The sequence below is a fragment of the Pan troglodytes genome, chromosome 9, assembly GCF_028858775.2.
Source record: "Pan troglodytes isolate AG18354 chromosome 9, NHGRI_mPanTro3-v2.0_pri, whole genome shotgun sequence".
Classification (NCBI taxonomy): Eukaryota; Metazoa; Chordata; class Mammalia; order Primates; family Hominidae; genus Pan; species Pan troglodytes.
This window is the reverse complement of record NC_072407.2, coordinates 76485981-76506301: the sequence shown is the minus strand read 5'-3', so window position 1 is coordinate 76506301 and position 20321 is coordinate 76485981. Positions and strand designations below refer to the sequence as shown.

The 20321-nt window shown below is 46.4% G+C and overlaps 1 protein-coding gene across 2 annotated transcripts; it reads left to right on the top strand.

The window, feature by feature from the left end:
- The first annotated feature begins 7649 nt into the window (after positions 1-7649).
- On the top strand, positions 7650-20115 carry KCNE3 (potassium voltage-gated channel subfamily E regulatory subunit 3). 2 transcript variants are annotated; one of them, XM_001174917.7, is made up of 3 exons: positions 7650-7820; positions 13091-13239; positions 17582-20115. In XM_001174917.7, exon 3 carries the CDS (start codon positions 17622-17624, stop codon positions 17931-17933), a length of 312 nt encoding a protein of 103 aa, XP_001174917.1. In that variant the 5' UTR covers positions 7650-7820; positions 13091-13239; positions 17582-17621; the 3' UTR covers positions 17934-20115. The 2 variants fall into 2 exon arrangements, with proteins under 2 accessions (XP_001174917.1, XP_054518513.1); XM_054662538.2 differs by having other exon boundaries at positions 12338-13239.
- Positions 20116-20321: the final 206 nt, after the last annotated feature.

The following is a 20321-nucleotide window of genomic DNA, read 5'->3' as shown; positions in this document are numbered from 1 at the left end:
AGGCATTGCCTCACCTGGGAAGCGCAACGGGTCAGGGAGTTCCCTTTCCGAGTCAAAGAAAGGGGTGAGGGACGCACCTGGAAAACTCCCACCGAATATTGCGCGTTTCAGACCGGCTTAAAAAACGGCGCACCACGAGACTATATCCCACACCTGGCTCGGAGGGTCCTACGCCCTCGGAATCTCGCTGATTGCTAGCACAGCAGTCTGAGATCAAACTGCAAGGCGGCAGCGAGGCTGGGGGAGGGGCGCCCGCCATTGCCCAGGCTTGCTTAGGTAAACAAAGCAGCCAGGAAGCTCGAACTGGGTGGAGCCCACCACAGCTCAAGGAGGCCTGCCTGCCTCTGTAGGCTCCACCTCTGGGGGCAGGGCACAGACAAACAAAAAGCAGTAACCTCTGCAGACTTAAATGTCCCTGTCTGACAGCTTTGAAGAGAGCAGTGGTTCTCCCAGCACGCAGCTGGAGATCTGAGAACGGGCAGACTGCCTCCTCAAGTGGGTCCCTAACCCCTGACCCCCGAGCAGCCTAACTGGGAGGCACCCCCCAGCAGGGGCACACTGACACCTCACACGGCAGGGTATTCCAACAGACCTGCAGCTGAGGGTCCTGTCTGTTAGAAGGAAAACTAACAAACAGAAAGGACATCCACACCGAAAACCCATCTGTACATCACCATCATCAAAGACCAAAAGTAGATAAAACCACAAAGATGGGGAGAAAACAGAACAGAAAAACAGGAAACTCTAAAATGCAGAGCGCCTCTCCTCCTCCAAAGGAACGCAGTTCCTCACCAGCAACGGAACAAAGCTGGATGGAGAATGATTTTGACGAGCTGAGAGAAGAAGGCTTCAGACGATCAAATTACTCTGAGCTACGGGAGGACATTCAAACCAAAGGCAAAGAAGTTGAAAACTTTGAAAAAAATTTAGAAGAATGTATAACTAGAATAACCAATACAGAGAAGTGCTTAAAGGAGCTGATGGAGCTGAAAACCAAGGCTCGAGAACTACGTGAAGAATGCAGAAGCCTCAGGAGCCGATGCGATCAACTGGAAGAAAGGGTATCAGCAATGGAAGATGAAATGAATGAAACGAAGCGAGAAGGGAAGTCTAGAGAAAAAAGAATAAAAAGAAATGAGCAAAGCCTCCAAGAAATATGGGACTATGTGAAAAGACCAAATCTACGTCTGATTGGTGTACCTGAAAGTGATGGGGAGAATGAAACCAAGTTGGAAAACACTCTGCAGGATATTATCCAGGAGAACTTCCCCAATCTAGCAAGGCAGGCCAACGTTCAGATTCAGGAAATACAGAGAACGCCACAAAGATACTCCTCGAGAAGAGCAACTCCAAGACACATAATTGTCAGATTCACCAAAGTTGAAATGAAGGAAAAAATGTTAAGGGCAGCCAGACAGAAAGGTCGGGTTACCCTCAAAGGGAAGCCCATCAGACTAACAGCGGATCTCTCGGCAGAAACCCTACAAGCCAGAAGAGAGTGGGGGCCAATATTCAACATTCTTAAAGAAAAGAATTTTCAACCCAGAATTTCATATCCAGCCAAACTAAGCTTCATAAGTGAAGGAGAAATAAAATCCTTTACAGACAAACAAATGCTGACCGATTTTGTCACCACCAGGCCTGCCCTAAAAGAGCTCCTGAAGGAAGCGCTAAATATGGAAAGGAACAACCGGTACCAGCCGCTGCAAAATCATGCCAAAATGTAAAGACCATCAAGACTAGGAAGAAACTGCATCAACTAACGAGCAAAATCACCAGCTAACATCATAATGACAGGATCAAATTCACACATAACAATATTAACTTTAAATGTAAATGGACTAAATTCTCCAATTAAAAGACACAGACTGGCAAGTTGGATAAAGAGTCAAGACCCATCAGTGTGCTGTATTCAGGAAACCCATCTCACGTGCAGAGACACACATAGGCTCAAAATAAAAGGATGGAGGAAGATCTACCAAGCAAATGGAAAACAAAAAAAGGCAGGGGTTGCAATCCTAGTCTCTGATAAAACAGACTTTAAACCAACAAAGATCAAAAGAGACAAAGAAGGCCATTACATAATGGTAAAGGGATCAATTCAACAAGAGGAGCTAACTATCCTAAATATTTATGCACCCAATACAGGAGCACCCAGATTCATAAAGCAAGTCCTGAGTGACCTACAAAGAGACTTAGACTCCCACACATTAATAATGGGAGACTTTAACACCCCACTGTCAACATTAGACAGATCAACGAGACAGAAAGTCAACAAGGATACCCAGGAATTGAACTCAGCTCTGCACCAACCGGACCTAATAGACATCTACAGAACTCTCCACCCCAAATCAACAGAATATACATTTTTTTCAGCACCACACCACACCTATTCCAAAATTGACCACATAGTTGGAAGTAAAGCTCTCCTCAGCAAATGTAAAAGAACAGAAATTATAACAAACTATCTCTCAGACCACAGTGCAATCAAACTAGAACTCAGGATTAAGAACCTCACTCAAAGCCGCTCAACTACATGGAAACTGAACAACCTGCTCCTGAATGACTACTGGGTACATAACGAAATGAAGGCAGAAATAAAGATGTTCTTTGAAACCAACGAGAACAAAGACACAACATACCAGATTCTCTGGGACGCATTCAAAGCAGTGTGCAGAGGGAAATTTATAGCACTAAATGCCCACAAGAGAAAGCAGGAAAGATCCAAAATTGACACCCTAACATCACAATTAAAAGAACTAGAAAAGCAAGAGCAAACACATTCAAAAGCTAGCAGAAGGCAAGAAATAACTAAAATCAGAGCAGAACTGAAGGAAATAGAGACACAAAAAACCCTTCAAAAAATTAATGAATCCAGGAGCTGGTTTTTTGAAAGGATCAACAAAATTGATAGACCGCTAGCAAGACTAATAAAGAAAAAAAGAGAGAAGAATCAAATAGACGCAATAAAAAATGATAAAGGGGATATCACCACCGATCCCACAGAAATACAAACAACCATCAGAGAATACTACAAACACCTCTACACAAATAAACTAGAAAATCTAGAAGAAATGGATACATTCCTCGACACATACTCTCCCAAGACTAAACCAGGAAGAAGTTGAATCTCTGAATAGACCAATAACAGGAGCTGAAATTGTGGCAATAATCAATAGTTTACCAACCAAAAAGAGTCCAGGACCAGATGGATTCACAGCCGAATTCTACCAGAGGTACAAGGAGGAACTGGTACCATTCCTTCTGAAACTATTCCAATCAATAGAAAAAGAGGGAATCCTCCCTAACTCATTTTATGAGGCCAGCATCATTCTGATACCAAAGCCTGGCAGAGACACAACCAAAAAAGAGAATTTTAGACCAATATCCTTGATGAACATTGATGCAAAAATCCTCAATAAAATACTGGCAAACCGAATCCAGCAGCACATCAAAAAGCTTATCCACCATGATCAAGTGGGCTTCATCCCTGGGATGCAAGGCTGGTTCAACATACGCAAATCAATAAATGTAATCCAGCATATAAACAGAGCCAAAGACAAAAACCACATGATTATCTCAATAGATGCAGAAAAAGCCTTTGACAAAATTCAACAACCCTTCATGCTAAAAACTCTCAATAAATTAGGTATTGATGGGACATATTTCAAAATAATAAGAGCTATCTATGACAAACCCACAGCCAATATCATACTGAATGGGCAAAAACTGGAAGCATTCCCTTTGAAAACTGGCACAAGACAGGGATGCCCTCTCTCACCGCTCCTATTCAACATAGTGTTGGAAGTTCTGGCCAGGGCAATCAGGCAGGAGAAGGAAATAAAGGGTATTCAATTAGGAAAAGAGGAAGTCAAATTGTCCCTGTTTGCAGACGACATGATTGTTTATCTAGAAAACCCCATCGTCTCAGCCCAAAATCTCCTTAAGCTGATAAGCAACTTCAGCAAAGTCTCAGGATACAAAATCAATGTACAAAAATCACAAGCATTCTTATACACCAACAACAGACAAACAGAGAGCCAAATCATGAGTGAACTCCCATTCACAATTGCTTCAAAGAGAATAAAATACCTAGGAATCCAACTTACAAGGGATGTGAAGCACCTCTTCAAGGAGAACTACAAACCACTGCTCAAGGAAATAAAAGAGGATACAAACAAATGGAAGAACATTCCTTGCTCATGGGTAGGAAGAATCAATATCGTGAAAATGGCCATACTGCCCAAGGTAATTTACAGATTCAATGCCATCCCCATCAAGCTACCAATGACTTTCTTCACAGAATTGGAAAAAACTACTTCAAAGTTCATATGGAACCAAAAGAGAGCCCGCATCGCCAAGTCAATCCTAAGCCAAAAGAACAAAGCTGGAGGCATCACACTACCTGACTTCAAACTATACTACAAGGCTACAGTAACCAAAACAGCATGGTACTGGTACCAAAACAGAAATATAGATCAATGGAACAGAACAGAGCCCTCAGAAATAACGCCGCTTACCTACAACTATCTGATCTTTGACAAACCTGAGAAAAACAAGCAATGGGGAAAGGATTCCCTATTTAATAAATGGTGCTGGGAAAACTGGCTAGCCATATGTAGAAAGCTGAAACTGGATCCCTTCCTTACACCTTATACAAAAATCAATTCAAGATGGATTAAAGATTTAAACGTTAGACCTAAAACCATAAAAACCCTAGAAGAAAACCTAGGCATTACCATTCAGGACATAGGCGTGGGCAAGGACTTCATGTCTAAAACACCAAAAGCAATGGCAACAAAAGACAAAATTGACAAATGGGATCTAATTAAACTAAAGAGCTTCTGCACAGCAAAAGAAACTACCATCAGAGTGAATAGGCAACCTACAACATGGGAGAAAATTTTCGCAACCTACTCATCTGACAAAGGGCTAATATCCAGAATCTACAGTGAACTCAAACAAATTTACAAGAAAAAAACAAACAACCCCATCAAAAAGTGGGCGAAGGACATGAACAGGCACTTCTCAAAAGAAGATATTTATGCAGCCAAAAAACACATGAAAAAATGCTCATCATCACTGGCCATCAGAGAAATGCAAATCAAAACCACTATGAGATATCATCTCACACCAGTTAGAATGGCAATCATTAAAAAGTCAGGAAACAACAGGTGCTGGAGAGGATGTGGAGAAATAGGAACACTTTTACACTGTTGGTGGGACTGTAAGCTAGTTCAACCATTGTGGAAGTCAGTGTGGCGATTCCTCAGGGATCTAGAACTAGAAATACCATTTGACCCAGCCATCCCATTACTGGGTATATACCCAAATGACTATAAATCATGCTGCTATAAAGACACATGCACACGTATGTTTATTGCGGCATTATTCACAATAGCAAAGACTTGGAACCAAGCCAAATGTCCAACAATGATAGACTGGATTAAGAAAATGTGGCACATATACACCATGGAGTACTATGCAGCCATAAAAAATGATGAGTTCATATCCTTTGTAGGGACATGGATGAAATTGGAAACCATCATTCTCAGTAAACTATCGCAAGAACAAAAAACCAAACACCGCATATTCTCACTCATAGGTGGGAATTGAACAATGAGATCACATGGACACAGGAAGGGGAATATCATACTCTGGGGACTGTGGTGGGGAGGGGGGAGGGGGGAGGGATAGCATTGGGAGATATACCTAATGCTAGATGACGAGTTAGTGGGTGCAGCGCACCAGCATGTCACATGTATACATATGTAACTAACCTGCACAATGTGCACATGTACCCTAAAACTTAAAGTATAATAAATAAAAAAAAAAAATAAATAAAAAATAAATCAAAGGTCACATAGCAAATGATTCCTGTGATTCCAGTTTAGACCCTTTACATGAACCCTGTCTCTGAAGACCTTTGCTTGAATCATTCCATAATACTCAATATTCTTTTTCTTTGAAAGTTTCTAAGAGATAACAAATGTATAAATACTTATATATGTCAATATTCTTCACATTTACCTCCTTTGTGCTGATTAGTAAGGTATTCAAATAAATCGTGTCCAAGTAAAAAAAAAAAAAAAAAAAAGAAAATGCTGATTTCTAGGCTCTACTCCAGATTTCCTGAATTAGAACCTCTGGAGTGGAGCCCAAAAGTCTACTTAGTAAAACAAGCTCCCCAGGGGATTCTTAGGCAGATTGAAAACTGAGGTTGCAGGATTGGCACAGTGGTTCATGCCTGTAATCCCGGAACTTTGGGAGGTGGAGGTGTGCAGGTCACTTGAGCCCAGGAGTTCGAGATCAGCCTGGGCAACATGGAGTAACCCAATTTCTATAAAATACAAAAATTAGCCAGACATAGTGGTGTGTCCCAGCTACTCAGGAGGTTAAGGGAGGAGGATCACCTGAGCCCAGGAGTTCAAGCCTGCTGTGAGCCATAATCACTCCACTGCACTCCAGCCTGGGTGACACAGTGAGATCCTGTCTAAAGAAAGGAAGGAAGGAAGGAAGGAAAGAAAGGAAGGAAGGAAGGAAGGAAGGAAACTGAGATTGCATGCTTAGGTGATTAGGATGACTTTTCTGAGAGGTGATCTCCAGACTGAGCAAAAGGAATAGTAGGGTCAAAACAAGGTGGGTACAATATACCCACCTTGTATATTGTATACAATACACAATATACCCACCTTGTAGTAGGTCTTTTTAAAACGATAGCACTTCTTAGATATATTCTGGGATTCTGTAATTGAGAGTATGTGCTTCAGATATCCTGGAGCAGACCTTTGCAAGGGAGTGAGAGAGCTGGCCTGAGGCTGTTATTAATTATTCTGAGGCAGTGAGCTGGTAAAAGGGCGCCCCACAGGGTCCCCCGGAGAAATTCTCTGCAACGGTCCCTTCCTCTGCCACTAGCCTCCTGGCTCTTATTCCTCAGCTGCCCCGGCTGCCCCAGTTCTCTGAAGCCTGCAATGTCACCAGCAAGGAAACAACAGTTTGAGTGAGGGCATGGTGGTGGGAAAATAAACTGTTCTGGGACAGAGATGAGTAAGGTGCGGCTGAACACAAGTTGGTCAGGCACTGTCACGAACTTTTGAGGCTTGGTGGAGGAAACATTTGCTGGTGCTACTCAGAGACAGAGGGGTGTGTAGTGGATTTTGGGTCTGGGCTCTGCTACCTGGGCAAATCCCTTCTCCAACTGGGCCTCTGCGTCCTGTGTGGAAGAGTTTGTGTAAGAATCATATTATTTTGCTGTTGACCCTTTGGTTTTAATACTTTGGACTCAAAGGTCTCATCTGACCTCAACCATAAGCCTGTGAAGAATGCATGGAGGAACTGTACCAACTTTACAGCCAGGCCAAGGCCCAGTGAGGGGCAGCGACTCGCCCACCACCACACAGCCACACTGGAGCAAAACCGACTCCTGGAGATCGGCCTCATGCTGGGCTTGCTGAGGCCCAGCGGAGCGAGAGGCTTTCGGTCTCTGGTCCAGGAAGCAGGCGCTGCAGGGGACGGAAGGGTCGGAGCCCACAGCCGGGGGAGGCCAAGGAGCTGGGCGGAGGCACTCCAGGCCAGCCCGGGGAGAAGTGGGTGTGCTGGGGCCCGGGCGGGGCAGGGGGAGGGGACGCCCGGGGGAGGGAAAAGGGAGCCGAGCGCGGGTGGGAGCCCAGAGCCAGAGAGCGCGCTGGGCGGTGCTGGGCACCCGCGGAGTGGAACGGGGCTGGTGGAATGCACAGGGTCGCAGCGCTTGGGCCACCCTCGGTCAGAGGGCGCCGTGTCCAGCGAGCAAACGGGCGCCCCGGAGCCTTGCTGAGAGGCAGGTAAGGCACCCACCCAGCTGGGAAGGCTGAGCTGCGGCCTGGGGTGGAAATGAGGGGTCTTCCCGCCTCCCTTCCAAGGGCCACGGCGCGCTCTCCGTGAGACTGTGGAACCGAGGGGGAGTGGGGGAGGGGTGGGCGCTGCAAATACCAAGCTAGTCCTCCCGGATCCTCCCCGATCCTCCCGAGCGCAGTGATCGTGGAGCAGCATGTGGGAGTAGGGAGCTGGGCTCTGCGCGCCCCGTCTGGAAACCGTGGGGACTTGCGCCGTTATTCCCAGCCCTCAAGACGGCCACAAGAAAAGTTCCTCCACACCCACAGACGTGCAAGCGAACACTTGCAGCTGGCAGCCAGTGCACACGCAGAAACGACATTTCAGGACCCAGCACAGTCTCATTTGGCTGGAGCCACCGGCTCTGCGGAGCTGACTTGCCCATTCCCTCTACACCTCACTGTGTCCTTCACCCTGTCTGACCTAGTCCCGGGAAACCTGGTGACTCCCAAAAGCATCTTCTGCTGCCAGTAACATAGGTCGAGGCTGGGAGTCGGGAGACTTGAGTTCTAGTTTACAGGCTGTGTAAACCCGGGCAGTCATCCCTCAGCTCTGCGCCTTGTGCTCGCTTTTCCTGGGTCACCATTTGTAAAACGGGCCTCCTGCTCCTGTTGCCTGCATACCCCATGGGATAGAAGGGGAAAGGCGGATTGGACCTCAGAGTCTCTTATCTCGAAAATAAATGAGTTTAGTTCTTGCGTGAAAGCCCACCAGAGTATCCCTCCTGAAATCCTCTCCACTAATTTGCATATAGGGAAACTGATGCCCCAGGGGAGATGATTTACCTAAGGTTACAACAGAGACCAAGCAGAATTAGAACCCAAGTTTCCTCAGTCCTAGCCCAGGGCTCTCTCCACTTCACCTACAAAGGCATGTTGTAAACGTGTGAGCTCCTCCTTATTTCCTTGCATCTGTCCACTTTGTCTGTTCCTGATGGAGGAAGACCCATGCTGGGGGCCTAGAAACTGCTTTCAGATTTTCTTGACTCCTTGAGATGATAACCATCACCTTCTCCATCCCTCACTCAGTCTATACGTCTCAAAGCACATCCATAAACTTAATGTGCGAGTGCTCAAAATACCTTCTAAGAGGGAAGCAAGACAAGAAAGTCCATCTTACTGATGAGGAAAATGAGGCCTAGAGGGATATAGACTTAGAGTGATAAAGTTACTTAACCAAAACGCACGGCTAGACGTGTTGGCCTAGTAGGGGCAGGAACCCAGGTCTCCTGATTCCCCCTCTGATGTGTTCTCCACCAGCTACAGGACTACAGAATGGTACCCCTCAATGATAAGGGACTGCGGGAATGATCAGAGAGGGTAGGAAACAAGGAAGGCTTCTGGAGAAGGTGAGGTTCCTGGGAATCAAGAAGAATAATAAGAACCTCCTGGCTGCTTCTGAGGCTAGGAGACCTGGGGTGGGAAAGGAGACACAGAGATGGTTGTTCTTGGTAATATGGGGGGAAAGGAAAGATGTGGAGACAGAAAAGGAAAACAGTGTGACCAGCCTGCCTGATAATTATCTTGTATGTTTGCAATTTCTAAAACTTTCCCATCTCTTGTCTCCTCTAGTTCTCATGTGTGGTAGGCAGGGCAGGGATCATTATCCCCATCTTATAGATGAGGTTCAGAGGAAGTAAATGCAGTGCTCAAGGACACAGAGCCAAGCATACAGCCAAGATTAGAATCATGAAAGGAACACTTGAACGGCAAGATCACAGGCTGAGGGACTGGGGAGTTGGACTGTGTGTGTGTGTGCAGTGGGTGGGTGTATGTGGCCACACCCTGGGTAGGTACACAGGGAAGAGGGTTGCAAAGCCATTGCTGGTGTTTTGAGGCCAAGAATGTTTGCCCTTTGGATTGAATGGGGTCCAGGTGCAGGGAGCATCTGGGCTTCCAAAGAAGGCTTAGAATTCCTCCTCCTCTGACTCACCCCACCTGACTGAGATGGCTTCTTTTCTTTGAGCCATCCCTTCCCCAGACCAAATGAAATCTGTTTTGCCCTGCCCTGGAGGTTGCTTTTTAAATATTGTAAACTGTTTTCATGAATGTATGTGCGTGTGCCAGAGCGGGGGAATGCTCTTAGAGAAGAGGCATTGATTCATTTATTCTTGAATGCCTGCTAGGTATCAGGGCTGGGAAATAAATCTATGAGGCACAGGACCCTGCCCTCTTACCTTAAAGCACACAGTTACACACATACACACACACACACACACACACAGTTTCAGTACAGTATAGTGCTCTAATAAGCCTTCGTGCAAAGCACTTTTGGGAAAAAACAAGAGGGAGAGACTAACTGGCTAGGGAGTGAGGAAGGAGGAGTCCCAGGAGAAGGTCTGCAGAGATGAATTGGAGTTGGGTCTTGAAGGATGAGTAGGAGTTTGCCAGGCAGGTAAAAAGAGGAAGGACATTCTTGTTTAAGAAAACAGCATGAGCAAAGGCAAGAGATGTGCAAGTGCAAGGAATATTTGGAGAGTGGCCTGTACTTCAGTGTCATGGGTGCAGGCCACTGAAAAGAGCTGTGGGGAGATGAGGCCAGTGTCAGAGTCACATTTCAAGGAGCTTCAGTGGTAATCAGAAGAGTTTAGAGTCTGCCCTACTGGCAGAAGGGAACTTATAGTGGAAAGGTCTGTGGAGGGGAAGTCAAGATACTTGGTTTCTGGCTCCAACTCTGCCACTACTGAGCTGTGAGACCTTAAGCAGGTGATTCCCTTGGGGAGGAGGGTCTATTTTCCCACTGGTTGAATGAGGGGGTTGCACCAACAACATGATTATGAAGATCTCTTCCAGCTCAGATTCTATTCCTTTGTCCTTCCAACTGGATGCTAAGGGCTACTCCTTCAACTCCTCTCCCACTCCACCAGCTCTCCAATCCACAGGAGTGGTAAGACCACCAAGGGGACAGTGGTAAAACTGTGCACCCCAGGAACTGTCTTTGGATCACCTACCTGCTTTATGTGACTTTTTCTACCTACCTCTCTGTACTTCATTTCCAGACACTGAAGACGCTCATTCTGAAAGAGTAGCTGAAACGGAGTGACGGGAAAGAAAGACCCAAGGGTAGAGTTTCACTTTTCCCCAGAGCAACCTGAATGAAAACCCCACTAAGATCCCCAGTTCATCCCTCAGATCACAGCTTTATTCCCCAACTTCCAAGTTAGGGATTGGACAAGTGTAAGGCAAGTGCAGTTTGTGAGAACCTGTGAATGTGTGGGAAATAGCAGGAACAGAGAGTGAACCTGGCTCATCTGGGGAATCAGGAGTAGGTCTGGAGCAGTGGGGTGCATGGAAGATGAGAGCATAAACGAAGTCTAACTTCTCCTCCCAAGCTTACCAACCTCCATCTCACTGGATCATTGACTAAGATTGGCGAGAATCTGTGGTGCATGAAAAGGCCATAGTAACGAAGTTAGAGGAGATGATGCCCCATGACACTAACAGGCTGTGTCTGGTGTGATGTGAAGCTTAGGTGTGAGGAAACACTGCCATTTGTAGTGGAAAGAGCACCTGAACAGTACCCCAAACACCTGGGTTCTTGTCTGAGTGCTGCCATTTATGGGCCATGTCATTTTGGACTAGTCACTTCTCCCTTCTGAGCCTCAGTTTCCTCATCTACGAAATGGAGGGGTTGGCCTGGAATCTAGATTCTAGATGATCCTTAAAGTCCCTCTCAGCTTGGCCGTCTGCTCACCTTCCTTCCTCACTGGCCTATCTTCTATTTCAAGGCAAGACCTCTCCAGGGCAGGAGCTCCATCTCCCCCATCCAAGGATCTCGGTAATCCGGGACTCTCCTGGACAGGGAAGCCAAGGAGCTCAGAAACAGTGGCAAAACTCCCCTGTTGCTGACTGCCAGTCCCCAGCTTGAGCCCCAGAGGCAGCCCCAGAGCCCCATAGAGAACCAACCTGTGCCTTCATCAGCTCTCTGCCTCTCCTAACTCAGACAGGAGGCCCTGGCACCCCAGCCTTCCCTCCCATACAAACCCAGCACCTAGAGATGTGGAACTATGGCCCCTTTCCTCCTCCTGTCAGAAGCACAAACATCCTAGTCTATTCAGAGAGGCCCTGAGGCATGAAAGGTCTCATGAATCTTTATTCCCCTCATGGAACCCTGCCTCAAAGCCCACCCTACCCTCCACACTGTCCCCTTCCCCCACCTTCTGCAGAGTCTATCCCCTCCTCAGGCTAGATCATCCTGGCAGGTGAGCTGTGAAGAGGAAAAATGAGTAAATCTCTCAGTTTGGCTCGACTGGGATATTAGATGTCAGTCAGTCCCAGGGCTCAGAAGCATCTTAACCTGTGAGGAAGAGGTCCACAGCCTTCTCTATCTTGGGATTTGAGATGCTCTAGAAAGCCCCCAAAATGCCTCTCCCATCAGCCTCTCCAACTTCCCATGGTCTCACAGCATGGTTTCATGATTCGTATCATCACAGGACATTAGAACCAACTGAGACCCCTTCATTTTACAGATGCGGACAGAAGCTGAGGCCCAGAAAAGGGAAGTCTTATGTCCAAAGTCACACAAGGAGCAGCTGAGCTGGGACAACTCCCCTGGTTTCCATTTCCTTCACCGTAAAGTGAGGGCATATAGCCTAGATGGGCTCTGAAGGCCCTTCCAGCCTTGCTCTACAAAAACAACCACCGTATGTGCAGTGTCTAGTGTCAAGCACTACATGATGTTCTTTAATTTTCACAACAAAGCTATGCTACAGATAGTGTTCATTCTGTGACCGTGTTCATATCCTGTCTATCTGAATAGATTGGGTGGTAACACATCATTTGTTCCTATGTAAAATATCAACCCAGCTGCCAGCTGGCATTCTCCCACTCATGTCAATTCCCTTGGGATTCAAAAAAGGACCTTGCTAAGGTAACCCTTAGGAAAGGGAATGTTTTAGGCTGCACCATCAGCTGGTCCCTGAGTGGGAGTCCACATTTTAAACAGGTTTCTCATGAAGTCACCCAGTGAAGACACTGTAAGTCTGGAGGTGGGGGACAGCAATCAGAGGCCCTTTGGTCACTGCACAGTTCCTTTAACTGCAACCCTAGGCTGGCCTGACCCAGCTGCTGCAGGAAGGGGAGGGGCCATGGGAGGGGGTCAGAGCCCACAGCAGGACTGTTGCATAATCCTTGGGGCCTGGCCTTGGGCAATCCACCCTGGTTCTGAAGTTTGTGCTTTGTGTCTGGTTCCTTCCTTTTCTGCCTTCTCTCCTGCTTTCTAGCTCTGGGCTTTCCCAGCTCCGAAGTCAATACTGAGATCCCAGATGTGTCCAGAGACATCCTGAAGAGGCTCGGGGGTGGAGGAGCCTTAGTGTGTCCACAAAGAGACTCCTGAAACTGACTGAGAGCCAGTGGATTTGCCAGCAGTCTGGTGAGTCTTCCAGATTGAGATTTCCCTCCCTCTCCCTGTCAGTTAAAACCCCTTTCCAATGATACCTAAGAAAACTGAATGGTAACTGCCCTGCCCTGGGATGGAGCTTGGGACGACTAGGAGCTTTCACCTTCACTGTATGTGCTGCGTCCATTCTTTTTTTTTTTTTTAAACCTATGTGTACATATTTGCTTCTTGAAAATAAAAAAAAAGTTTTTAATCCTCTTCTACATAATACAAGTATATGCTCATAGCAAGCCTTGAAGGAGGAGGGAAAGGATGATCATCTTTCTTTGTGGGGTTTTTTGTTTGTTTGTTTTTTGAGACAGAGGTCTTGCTTTGCTGCCCAGGCTGGAGTGCAGTGGCGTGATCTCGGCTCACTGCAACTTCCACCTCCTGAGTTCAAGCGGATCTCCTGCCTCAGCCTCCTGAGCAGCTGGGAATACAGGCGTGTACCCGGCTAATTTTTGTATTTTTAGTAGAGACGGGGTTTCTCCACGTTGGCCAGGCTGGTCTCGAACTCCTGACCTCAGGTGACCCACCGGCCTCAGCCTCCCAAAGTACCGGGATTAAAGGAGTGAGCCACCACACCTGGCCTATTTTTTTAAATTGTGCTTAAAACACACACACACACACACACACACACACACACACACAAAAATATACCATCTTAGTCATTCTTGAGTGTTCACTCAGTAGTGTTAACTAGATTCACCTTGTTGTGCAGCAGATCCCCAGAATCTCCTCATCTTGTAAAATTGAAACTCTATACCTACCATACAACAACTCCATGATAATGTCTTTTGGTAGATGAGGAAACCAAAGCCCACCCAGGGAAAGGAACTTATTTCCTTCAGAGTAGGTTCATCAAGACACTTACACTGTTTGTTTGTTTGTTGTCTACCTATGAAATTGCCTGAGGCCCCTTCCTCCTTCAACCCTCACTTAGCCATTTCCTCCTCAGGTCTCACGACTGTCTCTACCCCCACTTCCCCACTTTGTTATCCTCTCTGCCCCAACTCATGACTCAGCATCTTACACTAAACTATTTCAAGACTCTGGTAGCTGGGCTCACTGCCTCAATTCCAGCTCCCTCCAGTCCACATGACAGCCAGAGTATCCTTTCCAGGCACAGATCTGACCATTTTATCTTCTTTTAAGATACCATTCCATGGCTTTTCCCTAGCTACAGAATAAAGTTCCAACTCTACAGCGTGGCACTCAAGGCCCCCCATGATCTGGATCCTCTCTCTCCTGCCCCACATCCTACACTATTCTTCCACACATCTTACACTCCAACCTCTTTATGCTACTTTCCATTCTTCTAAACATTTACACACTTTCTTGTTCTGCCTTTGCTCATGTTTCCTTCATCTTTTCTGCCTCTTAAAAACCCTTCAAGGTCCAACTCAAATGCCTCCATCACTGTGGACACTCTCTGAGCCCTGATCAGTATCCATCACTTATTCCTTTCAGCCTTAGTAGCTCTTTGCTTGTCCCCTGCATTGTATCAGAGCCCCTGGGCGAAGGCACTGGATCTGAGCCACCCCGAACTCCCATCACAGGGTGTGGCCCATATTGGTGATAACTATCTAGATGATTTTTTGAGTTATTTATTTCATCATGCTGCTCCTACTTGCTATTGGCCCACACGAGGGAAGCAGCAGCCACAGAGTTCTTGCCTGACACATGGGGTAGTAGATGAGAACGTATATCTCCTGGATCTTAACTCAGTGAGCTCGTGTTCTTTTCCCCTCCTGCATCCAGACAAGGCAGCACAAGTACTAGATGTCAGAGGGCCCCAAAGGCCTTGCATAAAATGCTGCCCAGTCCTGGCTGATTGTGTTCATAGAGCCATTGATGAATATTTTTCATGGTCAGAATGATCATCTTTTCCAGGGAAGAGATCTTATGGTTAATAGTCACGTATTAGTTTGTTAACAGTTCTACCCATATGATGGAGGACTGAATGCTTGGCCCATAGAGAATTCCTTAAAGTGAACATCTCTACTAGAAACTATTGAGAGAAGGAGAGCACCCAGCCAATCTAGAAAAAGGGAATACCCAGCCAGTCTCAAGGTAGTGCCCTGGGAAAGGAGAACACCCAGTCTCAGGGTAGTCCTCCAGACTGGGGTAAGAGACATAGCCCTGCTGACCAGACGCATGTGGTCTGATGATATCCTTATCAAAAACAAGAGGACAGCCACATATTGCCTTATATGTAAGTGCTGGGGGGAAGGGAAGGCTGTGATGATAAAGGCAGTGTAGTGTGGCTGAGAGGTGGGGAGCACTGAATGGAGGCTTCCTAAAGGAAGTGAGTGTGGGGCCTTGTTTATAGGGAATGACATATGGTTTTTCAGAGACAAGGATGCAAGTCTGTTTTAAGATGTTCTTTCTGGCTGGGCGCCTGTAATCCCAGCACTTTGGGAGGCCGAGGTGGGCGAATCACAAAGTCAGGAGATCGAGACCATCCTGGCTAACATGGTGAAACCCTGTCTCTACTAAAAATACAAAAAAATTAGCCGGGCGTGATGGCGGGCGCCTGTAGTCCCAGCTACTGGGGATGCTGAGGCAGGAGAATGGCGTGAACCCAGGAGGCGGAGCTTGCAGTGAGCCGAGATCGCGCCACTGCACTGCAGCCTGGGCGACAGAGTGAGACTCCGTCTCAAAAAAAAAAAAAAAAAAAAAGTTTTCTATATTATAGACTAAGGATCTCTGAGAAGAAGGGAAAGGAACATTTATAATCACTTACTATATGCCAGGTACATAATGACTTTATTTCAGGAGACAAGATAGTTGGCGTGCTTGTGTCTGCTTTTTGTGGGCAGGTAAACCCCAAGCCAGACTGAGAACTCCTTTCACTCTCCCGCCCTCAGGCCCAAGCTGCTGTTCTCTTCTCCAGTGCCTGCAGTGGTTACCAACCTGTTCCCGTTTCCCTGACCACCTCTTTCCAATAGAATTTCTACAAATAGCTAGGAATATCTAGTCTTTGGGACACAGGATGCTTGAGAGGGCAAATGATCCAGCTTCTGGCCGCCAGGCAGGATGAAATTTAAACCATCCCCAGGTGTCTTCCAAAAGGTGTCCGTGGAGTCTTTTTTTTTCTCTTTTGATACAAAGTCACGCTCTGTGGCCCAGGCTGGAGTGCAGTGGCTCTATCTTGGCTCACTGCAACCTCCACCTTCTGAGTCCAAGTGATTCTCCTGCCTCAGCTTCCCAAGTAGCTGGGATTACCAAGTGCTCACCACCACGCCCAGCTAATTTTTGTATTTTTAGTAGAGACGGGTTTCACCACATTTGCCAGGCTGGTCTCCAACTCCTGACCTCAAGTGATCCCACCCGCCTCAGCCTCCCAAAGTGCTGGGATTACAGGCGTGAGCCACTGTGCCCAACCTGTCTGTGGAGTCTAAAGAGAACTGTGCTCAAGGAGAGTTGTGATGAATGTCTTCTAATGGTGCTGCACAGTCCTGCTGAGAGCTAGCATGGAAGTGGAAGCAGCTCTAAGCTAGCCACAAAGAGCAGGGCTTTCTGTTTTGGCTCTACTTCCAATATTCTGTGATCATGGACAAGCCACTTATTCTCTCAAGGCCTCAGTTTCCCTGTGTATAAAATGGCAAGAGTTATATTAAATAATCCTTAAGTTCCTTCTAATCTAAAATTCAGTGATTTATAGAATCCAAAGAAAGGAGAGATTAATATGGGTTCTGATGGTCGGGGAAGGCTTTGTTGTACAATTATTTATTGAGTACTTACTTATTGAATGCTGTCATAAGTGATTGCATATAGCAGTGAGTAAAACAAATATAGGCCCTGCCCTTATTGTTTAGTGTATGGTCTAATGGAGAAGACAAACATGTAATCAAGCAGCTAGAATAAGCTATTGTATTAGTCCATTTTCATACTGCCATGAAGAAATACCTGAGCCTGGGTAGTTTATAAAGAAAAAGAAGTTTAATGGACTCACAGTTCCACACGGCTGGGTAGGCCTCACAATCACGGCAGAAGGTGAAGGAGGAGCAAAGGCACATCTTAAACAGTGGCAGGCAAGAGAGCAGGTGCAGGGGAACTGCCCTTTATAAAACCATCAGATCTCGTGAGACTTATTCACTATCATGAGAACAGCATGGGAAAAACCCACCCCCATGATTCAGTTACCTCCTACTGGGTCCCTCCCATGACACATGGGGATTATGGGAGCTATGATTCCAGATGAGATTTGGGTGGGGACACAGCCAAACCATATCAGCCATGATGCTAAGATTTTACCTGGGATCTGAAGGGAGGAGGTCATTTGAGCTGCAGGTGACAGAGCCATCCCCTCTCTCTTTTCTTTTGCCACCAGAGCTTCTACCGAGTCTTCCCCCACCTCAATCCCTGTTGCTATGGAGACTACCAATGGAACGGAGACCTGGTATGAGAGCCTGCATGCCGTGCTGAAGGCTCTAAATGCCACTCTTCACAGCAATTTGCTCTGCCGGCCAGGGCCAGGACTGGGGCCAGACAACCAGACTGAAGAGAGGCGGGCCAGCCTACCTGGCCGTGATGACAACTCCTACATGTACATTCTCTTTGTCATGTTTCTATTTGCTGTAACTGTGGGCAGCCTCATCCTGGGATACACCCGCTCCCGCAAAGTGGACAAGCGTAGTGACCCCTATCATGTGTATATCAAGAACCGTGTGTCTATGATCTAACACGAGAGGGCTGGGACGGTGGAAGACCAAGACACCTGGGGATTGCGTCTGGGGCCTCCAGAACTCTGCTGTGGACTGCATCAGGTCTCAGTGTCCCTATCTGTAAGATCAACAAGAAACACGGTTAAGGGAGGTCGTCACTGGGGTGGGAGAAGAGGGGCTGGTAGACCGAAGCCTTGTGCATAAGGATTTTTTCCCCAGGAAAAGATAGACTTTATAAACAGTGGGAGCCCATGAACAAACATATAAAAGTAGCAACAGATAATGACCAATAACTGGTTCAGTGGCTGGAGTATTAGGGGCCTGGGGATTGGAGAACGGAGAAGAAGTTGTAGCAGAGGGAAATGAGACAGGAAGATGCTCTGGGGACACATTTTTTATGTGTTATCTTCAGCCATGAGAAGCAGTGATGACTATCCCATATCACAGATATGATTTACCACCACCACCCTGCCCCCGCTCCCGTGAAGAAAGCAGGGCAAGTGCTGTGCTGCCCATTTGGGCCTGCATAGTGCCATGATTGGAACCCAGGAACTCTGGTCTCCTTGCCTAGTGCTTTTCAAAACTCTGTGCCACACAGGAGTGGATCCAGGCCTGAAGGTCATACAATTCTGGGGACTCTCTTTAAGAAAAAGAATTCTAAAATATCTTACTTTTGCAAACATTACGAAAATATACTGCCACATTAATATGTTGCTAGGGCCCCTGCTAGGACCTTAAGAAGGAGCTCATGTGAGTCAGGACCCTGAATGTTAGGCCTCGTTAACTCTATGGTTCATATGCTTCTTGAACCAAGTCACAGGGCACTTCCCAGCCACATTGCCAGCCAACAGGACTAAACTACCTCCAAAGCAAGCAGTCTTTTCAGTTTTGACTGAGTGATGTGAGAAACTTCTTTTCTTTTCTTTTCTTTTTTTTTTTTTTTTTTTGAGACAGTCTCCCTATGTCACCCAGGCTGTGGTGCAGCAACCCAATCTTGGCTCACTGCATCCCCCACCTCCCGGGTTCAAGCAATTATCCTGCCTCAGCCACGTGAGTAGCTGGGATTACAGGTTCCTGTCACCACACCCAGTTAATTTATATATATATATATATATTTAAGTAGAGACAGGGTTTCACCATGTTGCCCAGGCTGGTCTCAAACTCCTGTCCTCAAGTTATCTGCCCATTTCGGTCTCCCAAAGTGCTGGGATTACAAGTGTAAGCCACCACGACTATCTGAGAGAAGTTTTCTGATGTCATGTTGAATCTGCTTGTAAAAGACTGATATTGCCAAGGTGGGCAGATCACCTGAGGTCAGGAGTTCGAGACCAGCCTGGCCAACATGGTGAAACCCCGTCTACTAAAAAAATACAAAAATTAGCCAGACCTGGTGGCGGGTGCCCGTATTCCCAGCTACTTGGGAGGCTGAGGCAGGAGAATTGTTTGAACCCGGGAGGCGGAGGTTGCAGTAAGCCAAGATCACGCCACTGCACTCCAGCCTGGGTGACAGAGCAAGGCTCTGTCTCAAAACAAAAACAAAAACAAAAAAGACTGATATCGCACCTAAATTATTATTATATTAAAAGAAGCAGAGTATGAGAGACAGGTACATGGTCCAGTAGGAAGAGAAGCAGCCCTGATTCTACCACTTAAGGTGATGTATGATCTTAGGCTGGACACTTCTCTCTCTCATCCGTTTTCCTCTTCAACATAATGAAATAGACTTGAAAGTCTCTAAGGCTCTATCAGTTCTGACATTCTAGGCTTCATATACATTAAGTTGAGCCATATGTAATCACTGTGTTTGTAGGTTAGAAACAGCTGAGTATCGTAGTTTCATATATGGTTCCAGCTAATACATGCAATGTGGCTGGTGAACACTTCTGAATTCAGAAACTATCCCAGATCTCAGCTAGAACCATCCACTGTTCTGTTTGTCCAGTTTCAACTTAAGGGATCTCCATGTGGTCCCTGGAAGTACCCATTGAAACATGCATATTTGTGTATAGCAGAACTCTGAAATAATATTTTGATAGCAGTTATCTCTGAGGAATTGGGTTATAGGTGTTTTTCCCTTTCCGCATGATAAATTTATGTAATATTTGACTGACTTGACCGTAAGTATGTTACTTGTATAATAAAAGGAAAAAAGGTACTTCTATTTTGAAAAAATAAAAATAAAAGCCTTTGGGTTCTTGAATGGAGGATCATGGAACACATTTGCTGCCATATGCAGTTATGTTGATGCTCTGCAAACCTGTGCTGAGCCCTGTTGCTCAAGCCCTTCCTCATCTCTTCTTGAGGGAGAAGGTGGAGACTTCCTTAAGGAGATGTGAGATATGGGAAGACAACAGATTCAGAAATTTACGTGGATAGGACTTTAGACACCACCCAGCCCAAACTTCC